The sequence below is a fragment of the Gymnoscopelus microlampas genome (genome assembly GCF_963454915.1).
Source record: "Gymnoscopelus microlampas genome assembly, chromosome: 16".
NCBI lineage: Eukaryota > Metazoa > Chordata > Actinopteri > Myctophiformes > Myctophidae > Gymnoscopelus > Gymnoscopelus microlampas.
Window position 1 is genome coordinate 35,990,636 of NC_139953.1, and position 13,125 is coordinate 36,003,760.

At 42.7% G+C, this 13,125-nt stretch overlaps 1 protein-coding gene across 1 annotated transcript; it reads left to right on the plus strand.

Moving 5' to 3' along the window:
• The first annotated feature begins 246 nt into the window (after nt 1-246).
• Nucleotides 247-13,124, plus strand: LOC311063751 (xaa-Arg dipeptidase-like). Its single transcript, XM_084083335.1, has 7 exons — nt 247-842; nt 1,380-1,528; nt 2,725-2,867; nt 3,475-3,629; nt 4,370-4,505; nt 11,015-11,122; nt 12,019-13,124. Exons 1-7 carry the CDS (start codon nt 396-398, stop codon nt 12,213-12,215), a joined length of 1,335 nt encoding a protein of 444 aa, XP_083939461.1. The 5' UTR covers nt 247-395; the 3' UTR covers nt 12,216-13,124.
• Nucleotide 13,125: the final 1 nt, after the last annotated feature.

The following is a 13,125-nucleotide window of genomic DNA, read 5'->3' on the forward strand; positions in this document are numbered from 1 at the left end:
CCTACTACATTTTGAATTCTGGACTTTTACTTGTAACAGAGTATTTCTACATTGCAGTATTGCTACTTTTACTCAAGTACAAATGTCAACATGTGAGTAGCCTACTGCCTACTACTTCCACTACTGTTAGGATCTGTCTCCCTCCCTCCCGAGCCCAACCCCCCCTTCCTCATCTCTCTCCTCCTCTCTCTACCTCTAACGATCCCGGGCCACTTTTCTTGGCAGCACCAAGAGAGGATCATATACTACATTGAGTACATTCAGTTTGCATATTACTGGTGGTCAGCTCAGCTTACTAGAATAGATAGCGTCAGTAGTAGTTAAACTGAAAGCATTTTGACTTCACGGGCTTCGGACTTGGATTAGTGAATACATAATAAACATAATCAACAATAATGGCACAGCAGCAGACGGATGCAGCAGTGCTGCTGCTGGACGTGTTGAAGCACAAAGTATGCAGCTGCATTGACTCAGCCCAGGAGACGCTCCACAGCCTCAGCAGGGACATCTGGCTGTGTCCGGAGCTGGCCTACCAGGAACGGCAGGCTCACGACAGGTTGGTCGCTTTGTTCTCCCAACAAGAGGAGGGATGGAAAGTGGACAGTCACTTTAAACTGGACACTGCGTTCCGTGCCACCTGGCGATCAGGACCGGCGGCCGGTGGTCGCACCACCGCGCAGCAATGCGACGTGATCAATGTCGGGTTCCTGTGTGAGTATGACGCGCTGCCCGGCATCGGACACGCATGCGGTCACAACCTCATAGCGGAGGTGGGAGCCGCCGCGGCGCTGGGACTCAAAGCCCTGTTGCAGAGCACGCCCGACTTCCCTGCTCGTGTCCAGGTATAAATAATACACATAATGATAATCCATGTCAATTTAACTCCGACAGGGTAAATAATGGACCCGTAACGTAAGGATTCGAACCTGAGAACCAAATGGAATTGGTCCCATATTTGTGTACTTTTGACTTGAACTTTTGGGGTACAGTGCAACATCTTGTGGCTGAACGTTGCATAGCACCTTTAATCTTTTTGTCAAAGCTTATTCATTTACAAATAACAGATCTACAATGCAAATAAGGTCCCCAATATCCCCAATTGAAACAAGCCAGTGGCTTTCTTGGGCTTTTTAAATCCTATTTAGGTGACCTTGTGTCTGAACTGTTCTTTCATGCGCTTTTTGTCTGCAAACTTCTAAATAAAGTATTCAATCAATTATTCAACGAAAAGGTATAAAATGGGGTTAAAGTGGTTACTCATTTTGCTAGGGACCCCCTCAAGGATCCCTGGGGGTGCCGGGACCCCACTTTGAGAACCACTGCTAATGTATTGTATACATGTCTAATGTATGTCTTTGCTCATGATTGTCTCCCTACAGTTAACGGTGTTGGGCACCCCTGCCGAGGAGGATGGTGGAGGTAAAATTGACATGATACGGGAAGATGCTTTTGAAGGTCTGGATGTCGTGTTCATGGCCCATCCCTCACAGGAGGATGCCACGTACCTGCCGTGTGTGGCTGAACACGAGTATGTTTTAATTTGAAGCCAAACATCCTGTGTTATCTTCTTGTGCGTGATGCACCGTAGTTGTGTACTTCAGTGGTTCTCAAACTTTTTCATGTCAAGGACCCCCAAATTGACACTTATTAGCCCGCGGACCCCCATTTCAAAAGATATGCCAGGGACCCCCATAAGAGAAGATTTTTTTTACGGCTCTAGCAGTGATTCTCAACCATTTTAATTTCAAGGACCCCCAGTTTGACATGCATTAGGGCTACAGACCCCCATTTAATGGCATTTCTATCACTTGGACCGCAATTTATATTGTAAAATCTATGTCAATTTAACTCAGAGTTACAGACCCATAAGGGTCCATTTGGTGCCTAATCTATCATTTAGCTGGGGACCCCCTGGAACTCCCTCAAGGACCCCTGGGGGTCCCCGGACCCCACTTTGAGAACCAATGGTGTACTTACCGTATGTAATAATAATATGGTAATAATGTCCCCACTCCTTGGGGTGTATGTTGCACATACATGAAATTTGCCCATCCTATAATCACTAGGAGCAGTGAGCAGCCATTGTGCAGCGCTCGGGGAGCAATTAGAGGCTAAAAGTCTTGCTCACGGACACACATCGACAAATTGCTGGCCTGGAATCGTACTTGGGACGTACAACCAGGGACTCTGGCTCCCCAGGCGGGCTCACTATGACCGCCCCCCCCATGTGCTTGAGCTACAGCTATTTCTGGCAAGGACTCGGGGTTACAACACATGGCAATGCTCGTACTGCTGTTGTCTGGTGTTCCTAGACACACCGTGTGTTAAAGGATTTATTACAATAACAAATCATTGTTTTCAAAGTGTTTTTACGAGAGACGAATAAAAAAGAAACAATCAAATCAAATCTACACTAAGTAGAGTGCAAAGAAAACAACTTGGTGCTTCAAAGAAAACGCATAGGGTGGAACGGTATAGTAGAAAACTGTCCCTATTCTGGGACAAACATTTGGTTAAAACAGCAGATCTCCAAGCTCACACCGCGACGCGACACGTTGTGTACTTGGAGAGAACGTTGAGCGATGTTTACCCACTGGGGTTGTTATACAGTGTGCTTTACAATATCACCTGACCTCTCACTGACACACATTCTTTCAAGGAACTCCCAGAATAGACCTTGGCAGCACAGTGTGTAACCCTATAGTCTCTGTTTTCATGTCCCAGTGTTACCATAAGGTACCACGGCAAGGCCTCGCATGCCGCCGCCTACCCCTGGGAGGGGGTCAACGCGCTGGACGCCGCAGTGCTCTGCTACAACAACCTGTCTGTTCTCAGACAGCAGATCAAACCCAATTGGAGGATCCACGGTGAGCTATAATGACACGCAGTGGTGGAAAAAGCAATGTTTTACTTAAGTAAAAGTGTCAATGCTGCAAGTACTCTGTTACAAGTAAAAGTCCGGAATTAAAAATGTACTTGAGTAAAAGTGCAAAAGTATTAGTATCGAAATGAACTTAAAGTACCAAATGTAAAAGTACTAAAATGTTTGAAAATAGCTGCAATCTACAAGCTCACAACGCGTCGCGATGTGACGTGTTGTGAGCTTGTAGATCGTCTATTTTCAAATAGCTCAGTTATAAAATAGGACGAAAGTGGTTAATGTATGTTTTATAATGTTATTATTTAGAGATGTAGCGGAGTAAAAGTAAAAGTATTGACATTTGGAAATACTCCAGTAAAGTAAAAGTACCTCAGAATTGTACTTTAGTACAGTACTTGAGTAAATGTACTTAGTCACTTTCCACCACTGATGACATGGCAGGGTTATCGCAGGGTTAACACAAGTCTTGTTTGCATGGGGTTCCCTGACACAAAATAATTTGGGAGTCCTTCCTTGACATGAAAAGGTTTGAGAACAACTGCATCAAGATGAAACATTGTAGTAATGGTTGTCCTCATTGCGGTCTTGTTCAGGGATTATAAAGCATGGAGGAGTGAAGCCCAACATCATCCCTGCGTACACTGAGCTGGAGTATTATCTACGAACCCCCTCACGCCATGAAATCCCCAGCATCAAAGCCAAAGCCGAGATGTGCTTTAGATCTGCTGCCATGGCGACTGGATGTGAAGTAAGAAAAGTCGTAAAATAGCTTGAACGTGAACTCAGTAGAGCGCAGACATCTGACAAGGAGGCAGCTTGTCCTTTAAGTGTCCTGCACACTGTCACAGCAACTTTTGGGAAAAGGATACTTTGTATATTCTCACAATGAAGCCATATTTAATTTCAAATATTAAATGGGGGTGCATCAAGTCAGTGTCTCTCAAACCTCTTCATATCAAGGACCCCCTAAATTGATATGTATTTCATATGTATTTCAAGTCGGTTTGTGCCAGGGACCCCCTGAAGAGAAGAAATGTGTTAAAAACACATTTTTCTTTCTTTTTTTTATTATTGCAGCTGTACAAGCTCACAGTGTGGCATGAAGTGAGGCACTGTGAGCTTGTTGTATATCTGCTATTTTTGAATAGCCAACAAATGAAATATGGGATAAAGTGGTTAAAATGAGATTGTGATGCTTGGAACTCCTCCAAGGACCCCTGGAATTGGTATCCCGAACAAAAAACATTTTCTGTTTACAAAAGACCTGGAGAGACATGGAGATCCCTGTTACTGAACAAACACTATTATTTTAACAACAGCAAAATCCCTTACACCCCCTTTAAATCATATATTGGCCTACAGTATTATATGTGTCATTCTCTGTGGCCTTCAGGTTGAAGGTACATTTCTAGCCAGAGACCACTTGTGTATGGATTATAAGACATAACACAAAATTGGGATGTCAACTCTAAATCATGTCTTTGCCAGGTTGAAATTGAGTTTTCACGAAATATGTTTGACAACATCTTGCGGATTGCCACACTGGAGGAGCTGTATGAGAAAAATGGCAGGACTTTGGGCATGGACTTCACCACAGATGAAGACGTGCTCACGAATGGTTCAGGTGAGAGGACATTCTCAGTTGTTAGGTTTGTTTGTAAAACATATGCCCTCTTGTGGACATAGAAACCTTTTGATTTCTGCTCTTGAGGATTGCATATTTAACGTATATGTAGCTCCTCGCACAACATTGAAGACACAGGTCGGGTTCTTTATGAACGGGCATTTATTGCTTCAGGCATTCTCCTCATCCCTCAGTCATGCCGTGAGAACTACATGTTCACACAAAAAATAATAAGCAATCAATAAATTGCACGGTAAATAACAACATAATACAAGACATGTAGAAATGCGCAACGCGCATGTTAAGAGTGTCCATCAAACACAACAGCAACATCAAAGCAAGATCTAAAAATAGAATACCTCGTTGGCCGCTTGTTGTGGAAAAGAGGTTCTTTGTTCTTGAGTTGCTTAAAGTCCTTAGAAAGTCCTTTTGACCGTCTGTCTTTGCTTTCAGACGTCTTTAGTAACTTTAGCAGCGCGATATCACATACATTGCAACTTTACAGAGCTTTAGTCGACCAGGTTTGTTTGCACCACCTGTCAGTAATGACATGCAATCAATGCATCAATCAGTAATGGTCCGGTGTGTGCTGCTGACAGACAGGGAACTTTTGTTCCGCCCCAGAACTTTTAATCACATTATGTTTTTACATTTTTAACTTTACATGAAATCAATTATTTATTTATATCACAAAATTAGGAATTATACCTTATGAACTTATGACCATTCATTTTCTGTATTTTAGCATTTTTTGTATTTTTATAGTTTGCATTTTAATAACAGCACTTACACTCCCACCAAATCACTCGTTATTACAAACGTGGGATTTTCTTGCAACAAAATTATGAAAAACAAATTACAAACTTGAGTGGGTGTGACCTTCAGTATGATTACGTGTTTTAAGTGTGTATGTATGTGACCAAGTTGGCCTTGTGTGTGGTGTGCCTTATTCTAAGTGTGGTGTCGCTGACCAGTGGCTTCATCTTTTGCACCATGCCATCTGCACTAGGGTATTCATTCTTCCATCTTGGCCAGAATTCACTGGCTAGGAAGTGCACTCTTCTCCACCTCTTGTTCAGATGGAGGTCTTCTTTGTGGAACTGTGCTCTGGACCAGTTAGAAGACTTTGTGAAGTGGTTCCTCACTGAATTCACTTCATTTGTCTTGACTTTGTTGTCATGAACTTTACAAAGCTCAGCGGTCGTTTCTAGTTCTCCCACCATTTTCTTTCCATGTGGAAGATTCTGCTGCTCAGAACAGTCAGGCCTCTTCAGCTGGTTAGACTCCTTTGACTGAACTGTGTATTGTTTATTGTCTGTCGATTTGATCCTTTTAACTTGAACTTTGCACACTTTGTGCACTTCTGTCTTTAACTCAACCGATGGCTGCACAGCAGGTGTCACTTGTTGCACTATGATGCTGTGACTGGTTCCCACTACATCACTGCAGTTGTCCACCGGATGTGAGCAGCCGACGATGCTCCAGCCGAGATCTGTCCGCTGTGCATATGGATGACCATCTTCACCTGACAGGATCTCTCTTGGTAGGAGGGCTTGTTGACAGTTGTAGCCGATCAGTAGGCCTATTTTGCAGTCCAACAGTGGTGGAATCTTCTCCGCCAATTGTTCCAGATGAGGCCACCTTAGAGCAGTTTCCGAAGTTGGAATGTGCGACCTGTCTGCTGGAATTAACTCTTGTGAGTAAACTGGCGTCAATGGAATCCTTTTTTCCAAGTTGTAACCTCTCACTTGTAGATTGGTCAACTTCTGACAGTGTTTGACTGTTGTCCTTGTAGATAGTCGTATTTTGACATTCTCTTTGTTTGCATTCAAATCTTGGGCCACTTCGTCAAGGATGAACGTCGTATCGCTCTGCGTGTCCAAGAGCGCATAGACAAGAACTTCTTGATCTGGCTGTTTTATGGATGAGACCCAGACTGGTATGATTGAGGACGTTTGTGTATTTAGACCTTCTTGTATGACTCTATTGGCAGTTGCATTTACAATGATCTCTGTGGTGTCTGCCTCATTATTTGAGTTGGCTCCTCTTGGAGGTCTGGACCTTTGTCGTTCACTGAACTTGTCATCATGCAAACATGTCGGGTGGCTCCTCTGATATTTTTCACATGTGCTCTTGTCGTCACACACATTTGAGCGATGACCAGTCTTCAAACATCCAAAGCAAAGCTTCTCTGCTTGCACAAACTTAACACGATCTTGAACTGTCTTTTCTTGGAACTTTCTGCACTTTGCAAGGTCATGTCCTGGTGTTTTGCAGAGCATGCATGACAGGGTATCACTCCGTGTTGTGTTTGTGGCCAGTGTCTTTGCTTGAATGGGTTGGCTTCGTGGTTGTCTTGGTTTCTCACCTTCAGTATTCCTGAGTGCTTGCATTGAGCATACAGGATCACAAGCAAGGTCTGCTTCTTCTGCCAGGAATTCTACAAATTCCTTGAATGGTGGATAGTACTCAGCGTTTGCTTGTCTGTATTTCATGGCTCTGCGGTTCCATCTGGATGCCAACCAGTCTGGTAATTTCCGCAGAAGGTTTTGATTCTCATTAAAGTGATTGAGGATTTCCAACGTCTTAATGTGGGGCATTGCGGCTTGGCAGCCCTTGAGGAAGTCAGACAAGTCTCTTAGCTCCTGGCCATCTTTAACGCTTATTTTTGGCCAAGCATGCAGCTTGTCTGTGAAGGACTTCCCAATCAGGAATAGGTTTCCAAACCGTTCTTCTAACAGCTGCCAGGCTGTGTCATATGCTTCTTCTGTACCTAGTAGGAAGAAACCTTCAACTGCTTTCTTCGCAGCACCACCTAGGTACTTTCTCAGGTAATACAGTTTTTCATTCTTTGGAATGTTTTTCTTGTCAATTAATGTCTTGAAAGACAGTTGCCAGTCTTTGTATCTCAAAGGATCTCCGGTGAATACCGCAGGCTCTGGCGTTGGAAGACGATTGGCACTTATAGCTTCTGCTAGCATCTTGACAAAATCAAGAGTGTTCTGCTCTTGGGGCAGGGGCGTTGCGCTTGTTGCAGCTTGAGGTAGACTTTGGGGACTAGGGGCTTGACTTGTGACTTGTTGATATTGGGGAATGAATGAGGGGCTTGGGACGTGGGGAGCTTGTATTGTAACTGGTACGGATTGAGGAATGAATGAGGGGCTAAAGAGGTGGGGAGCTTGCGTCGTAACTGGTAGGGATTGTGGAATGAATAAGGGACTTGAGGTGTGTATGGCTTGTGCTGTAAATGGTTGAGATTGGGGAATGAATGGGGGGTTTGAAACATTGAGGGTGTGTGTTGGGACTGGTAGAGGTTGGTAAGTGGATGGGAGGTTTGGGGCATTGAGGGAAGTTCCTTCGGTTAGGTCGTAGACTCTTACTCGAGCTTGTGCAGCATTCAACTTCTTCATTTCTTCTAGGCGTTCAATCTTTCGTTGCCTTTCTTTTATCACTTGTTGTCTGGTCAGCATCTCCGCTTCCATCGCTTGTTGTCTGGCCAGCGTCTCGGCCTCCATTATTTGTTGTCTGGCCAGCGTCTCGGCCTTGGTTGTTTGTTGTCTGGCTAGCTTCTCAGCTTCAAATTGCGCCAGTCGATCCTTTTCTTCAGCCTGTAGCCTTGTAAGTTCTCTTGTTTCCCTCTCTTGTTCTTCCAACACTGCCAGAACTTCTTGGGATGCAGCGGCTTCAGCTGCAGCCTCATTTCTTTTGACTGTGTTGCTTGAGCCAGTAGAAGTACAATCTGACTTATGAGACAGTAGCCTTGACAAGGAATCTGTTGAGTCTAGGATTGAACCAGTATCAGGCCATGGATCTTCCTCTTCTTCTGAAGTATGCCCTTGAAGTTTCTTTGTTGCCTTCATAACAATGAATTCTGAAAGAGACACACAGGTGTCTACCTTGCGCCGTATGTCTGGTTCAGGGGTTTGCAGTTGACGTAATTCTTCATAAATGGACGTTACCTCAGAACGGGTGATCTCCATGTTCTGAATCAGTACCTTTAATTCCTTTTCGGGGGCCCCAAAGGCCAATGTTTCCTTGCTTATTTTTACGTGATACTTCCACTTTTCGAAAATCATTCTGTACCTACGTTGTACACCTTTTAGCTTTTCTTCTTCCAATTCTCTTCCCTTTTCTGTCAGGGTTCGATTTCTTTCACTTCTTTGTAGTGTCTCCACTTGTTCTGATTCAGTGGCTGTAGCATCAGATAGAGTAGATGCATTGACATGTTCTGTAACCTGGGGTTGCACAGGTGGATTGGCGTTTTCCTGGGCGGTTTTGGTGCTTGGGTCAGACATTTTGAATGAATTTGAATGGCATAGAATGTGTATAGATAGAGCTTAAATTGTCTTCTTAGTAGTGCGTGTAAACTGTGTGTAAATATGACTGTATGTATCCTGTGTGCACTGTGTAGAGTAGTGTATGTGGGAAACTTAGGTAGCCTTTAAGTTGGCTTCAATTTAGAACCAAAATAAGAAATAACCTTGGCAAAAATGCAAGAATTAACCTTAAATACAGATACAATATGCTTAGAAATACCTTAAATCACTTATTCTAAAAATAAGGAAATATTTTTTACAACAGTGGAGTTGTCCTTTAACCTTGGTTACTTTCATGAAAACAAAAAACAAACAAAAAACAAAACACTTAGTTCTCCTTTAACCTTCTTATTTTTAGGTGTAAAACCAAATGAGTTGTCTTTAAACCTTTGTTTTAAATAAACACAAAATTAGCTTGTTACCCTTTAAACTTCTTAAACCTTAGTGGAAACACAAAATCAATTATCCTTTAACTTCTTTCTCATACAATACAAAATGACTTATACTTTAAACCCTTTAGTTTGGTAAAACCAAAAATTACAATCTTAACTTAAATGTCCTATTTTTATTCTTCTTATTCCTTTACTAAACTCTGTTCACTTGCTTATGTGAGTTTCTTCTTTCCTTTTATTAACCTTATAAATGTAACAACTGAAAATACCAGCACATAGAATTATCCCCAAACGTGTAGGCTGAGCTCAAAGAGCAGGGTAAATAGATCTGAGTCCTTTTGTTGCAATGTCCAAGTTTAACCACTTCTCAGACCACCTTAACTTGAGGATTGTGGCAGAGAACCTCTTGGCTGTAGCTTGAAACGTTGCGCCTTTAACACAGTCTATCACCGTTGCTTGCAGTGGCTATGCCAACACCTACTTTGTGGGCTTGCTTCTCTAATGCTGGACGTTCGTTGCGTCGCACCCGCGGTGGTCGCGTCGTCATCCGCGGTGGTCTCGTCGTCTCGCCTACCCGTGCTGTGATGAGCAGTCGAGTTCTCACTGTAGCTCCTCGCACAACATTGAAGACACAGGTCGGGTTCTTTATGAACGGGCATTTATTGCTTCAGGCATTCTCCTCATCCCTCAGTCATGCCGTGAGAACTACATGTTCACACAAAAAATAATAAGCAATCAATAAATTGCACGGTAAATAACAACATAATACAAGACATGTAGAAATGCGCAACGCGCATGTTAAGAGTGTCCATCAAACACAACAGCAACATCAAAGCAAGATCTAAAAATAGAATACCTCGTTGGCCGCTTGTTGTGGAAAAGAGGTTCTTTGTTCTTGAGTTGCTTAAAGTCCTTAGAAAGTCCTTTTGACCGTCTGTCTTTGCTTTCAGACGTCTTTAGTAACTTTAGCAGCGCGATATCACATACATTGCAACTTTACAGAGCTTTAGTCGACCAGGTTTGTTTGCACCACCTGTCAGTAATGACATGCAATCAATGCATCAATCAGTAATGGTCCGGTGTGTGCTGCTGACAGACAGGGAACTTTTGTTCCGCCCCAGAACTTTTAATCACATTATGTTTTTACATTTTTAACTTTACATGAAATCAATTATTTATTTATATCACAAAATTAGGAATTATACCTTATGAACTTATGACCATTCATTTTCTGTATTTTAGCATTTTTTGTATTTTTATAGTTTGCATTTTAATAACAGCACTTACAGTATATTTAACAAAAATAGCAGATCGTGTTGTGAGCTTGTAGATCTGCTATCTTTGCTGAATGTTTGCCTGTTTTCGTTGAATGTTCGCCCATAGGCTCTGTACGTAACTATTGTCCCGGGTTTCCAGAAGGTGGCATACCCGTGTCCTGTTCTGGTTTATTTTCCCATAGCTTCAGTTGACTGGCTTGGTAGCAGAATTGAATGGCAAAATGTAATTTGTCATTTGTCAAATGTGCTGCCGAGCCAATCAAACAAAGCTACTGTATGGAACTCTGACATGGAACAGGAAACGAGTATGCCACCTTCTGAAAACCTTGGGTTACAGTTATGCACAGAGACGAATATGACAGGCCCGGAATAGGGACGCTAGGGTTCATGTGGTTAAACACAGGGGGAATATCATATTACCTCTCTAACAAACCTGCTGTTTTAATCCAACCTACTTCAAAAGCCCCACTATGAACATATAATCATGTTTGCAAAGGGAATTATATTACCTCTGATTTCCACAGGCTCAACAGACTTTGGCAACGTGACTTTTGTAGCTCCTGGAATTCACCCTTACTTCTACATTGGGTCTAATGCTCTGAACCACACTGAAGAATACACTGTAGCTGCTGGTATGTACACACGCAGCCTCCTTTATGAATAGGTACAGTAGTAATATATACAGTTAGGTACACATTAGGGCTGCACGATATATTAGGAAAACGTGCCATATGCGATAAAATTAAAGGTAGAGTAAGTGATTTTTGTTTGTTTTCTTTTGTTAAAAAAGTTAAAGTACTATATTCTGATAGTAATCATTGCTACAGAGCGTTTGTTCGGTCACAGGGGTCTCTCCAGCTCTTTATTAAACAGAATATAGTACATTTTCAGGTAGGTGACAAAAGTAAGTCAATCAGGAGAGAGCATTGAAAATGCATTTTCTGTTTAATAATGCATTTTATGTTTAATAAAGAGCTGGAGAGACATGGGAGACTCCTTTTACTGAACACATTTTAACCAAAGTAAATCACTTACCCTACCTTTAATATTGCGATGATAATATGGCTCATGATATGTAAACAAATATTCAAGTATACAGTTTGTCTTTCTGCCGTTTGCCGCTAACACAGTGCCTACTGTATGCAAACAAATATTTCCATTCCAACAACACAGTTGTACTGAAAACATCTGGCTAATATAGTATATTTGTGATGTTGATTTGTGCAATGTAACATTTGACCCAGCTTACAACCTTTGTCACATGGAGAATTGTGTCTCTCCCATGACGCTCTCTGTTGCTGTACAGTAGTGATTCTAAAAAGTGGGGTCCAGGGAACCTCAGGGGTCCTTGAGGGGGTTCCAGGGAGTCACCAGCTAAATAATTGATAATTAGGAACCAAATGGACCTTTACAGATCTGTAACTCTGAGACTGTACAAATGGAACCAGTTCCATTAGTGAGGACCCGTATATGGACCCGTTTTACTATACAGTTATCCCATGAATCTTGTGTGTGTGCCTCCCTGCAGGTGATGACAAAGCTCAGTTTTACACCCTGCGGGCGGCCAAGGCCCTGGCCATGACAGCTCTGGATGTGCTGCTGTGCCCAGAGCTCCTACAGAAGGTTAAGGAGGAGTTTATGGAGGGCAAACTGAAGGAGGACAAGATCCTTAAGGGAGGACAGGCAGAAGACACTTCCAAATCTACTGAGGCCGGAGCGCGTTGATTGTTGCAATGGTCACCTCAGAACTCACACAGGCACATGCCTTTGAACTGGTGGCGGATTGAATCCCACCGCCACTTATCTTCTGTCTTAGTTTTATGTTTATCTAAATTGATGAGAATTCAACAGGACTGGAACTAGCCACTCTCCTTAGCAAAAAAGAAGGTAAACAAGTGTCGGGTTTGAGTTTTTAACCACTTAAGAAGGACTACAAAGGTCACAATGGATCGTGTGGCTGAGCCACCAGGCGTCCCCAGAGGGGTTGAATTTAAAGTACTGATGGGAATAATGGGGGTCCCTTGGTCTCCAGTAGTAGAGTAGGTTGGTAGAATGAAGGCACTCTCAAACTCGAAGTTAAGTTATAATATGAAAAGGTTTATTACAGCAATACAGCAAGCTCCAGCGATACAGCAAACAAGGTCGTCGCGATATTCTCTAACTCCTTCTCCTCCTATCTTTTGGTGTTTCCCACCTCCTCCTCTCATTAGGACATACCCTGTTATTTTCTCATTCTAACTGTTTCTAATGATGATCTAAGTTATTATTGCCCAATATTTGTTCTCCTCTGTTGTCTCAGTGGACCACAGAGGAGAACACAACATGTTATTGTCAGGCTCTTTCCCGTAAGTCCCGCGATCACCCTGACTTCACCTTATTGCTCAATCAATTCTCTTATTTCTCATGCCCCCTCCCGTCCTCTTCTTCTCATTCATCCTAGTGCAGGGCTGTTTATTGGCTACTAACGGGCCCTTGGCTATCTATGTTCCCAAGGTGGTCGTCTCAGCTCTTTCTAACTCTGGGCAATCGCTATCATGTTCGTTTCCATTTGAGTTAGGAATGTTTTGCGGTCTACTCCCCAATACAGCTCTTCTTAAGTAATACAGTTTAATGTCCCAATCTCAATGTCCCATTC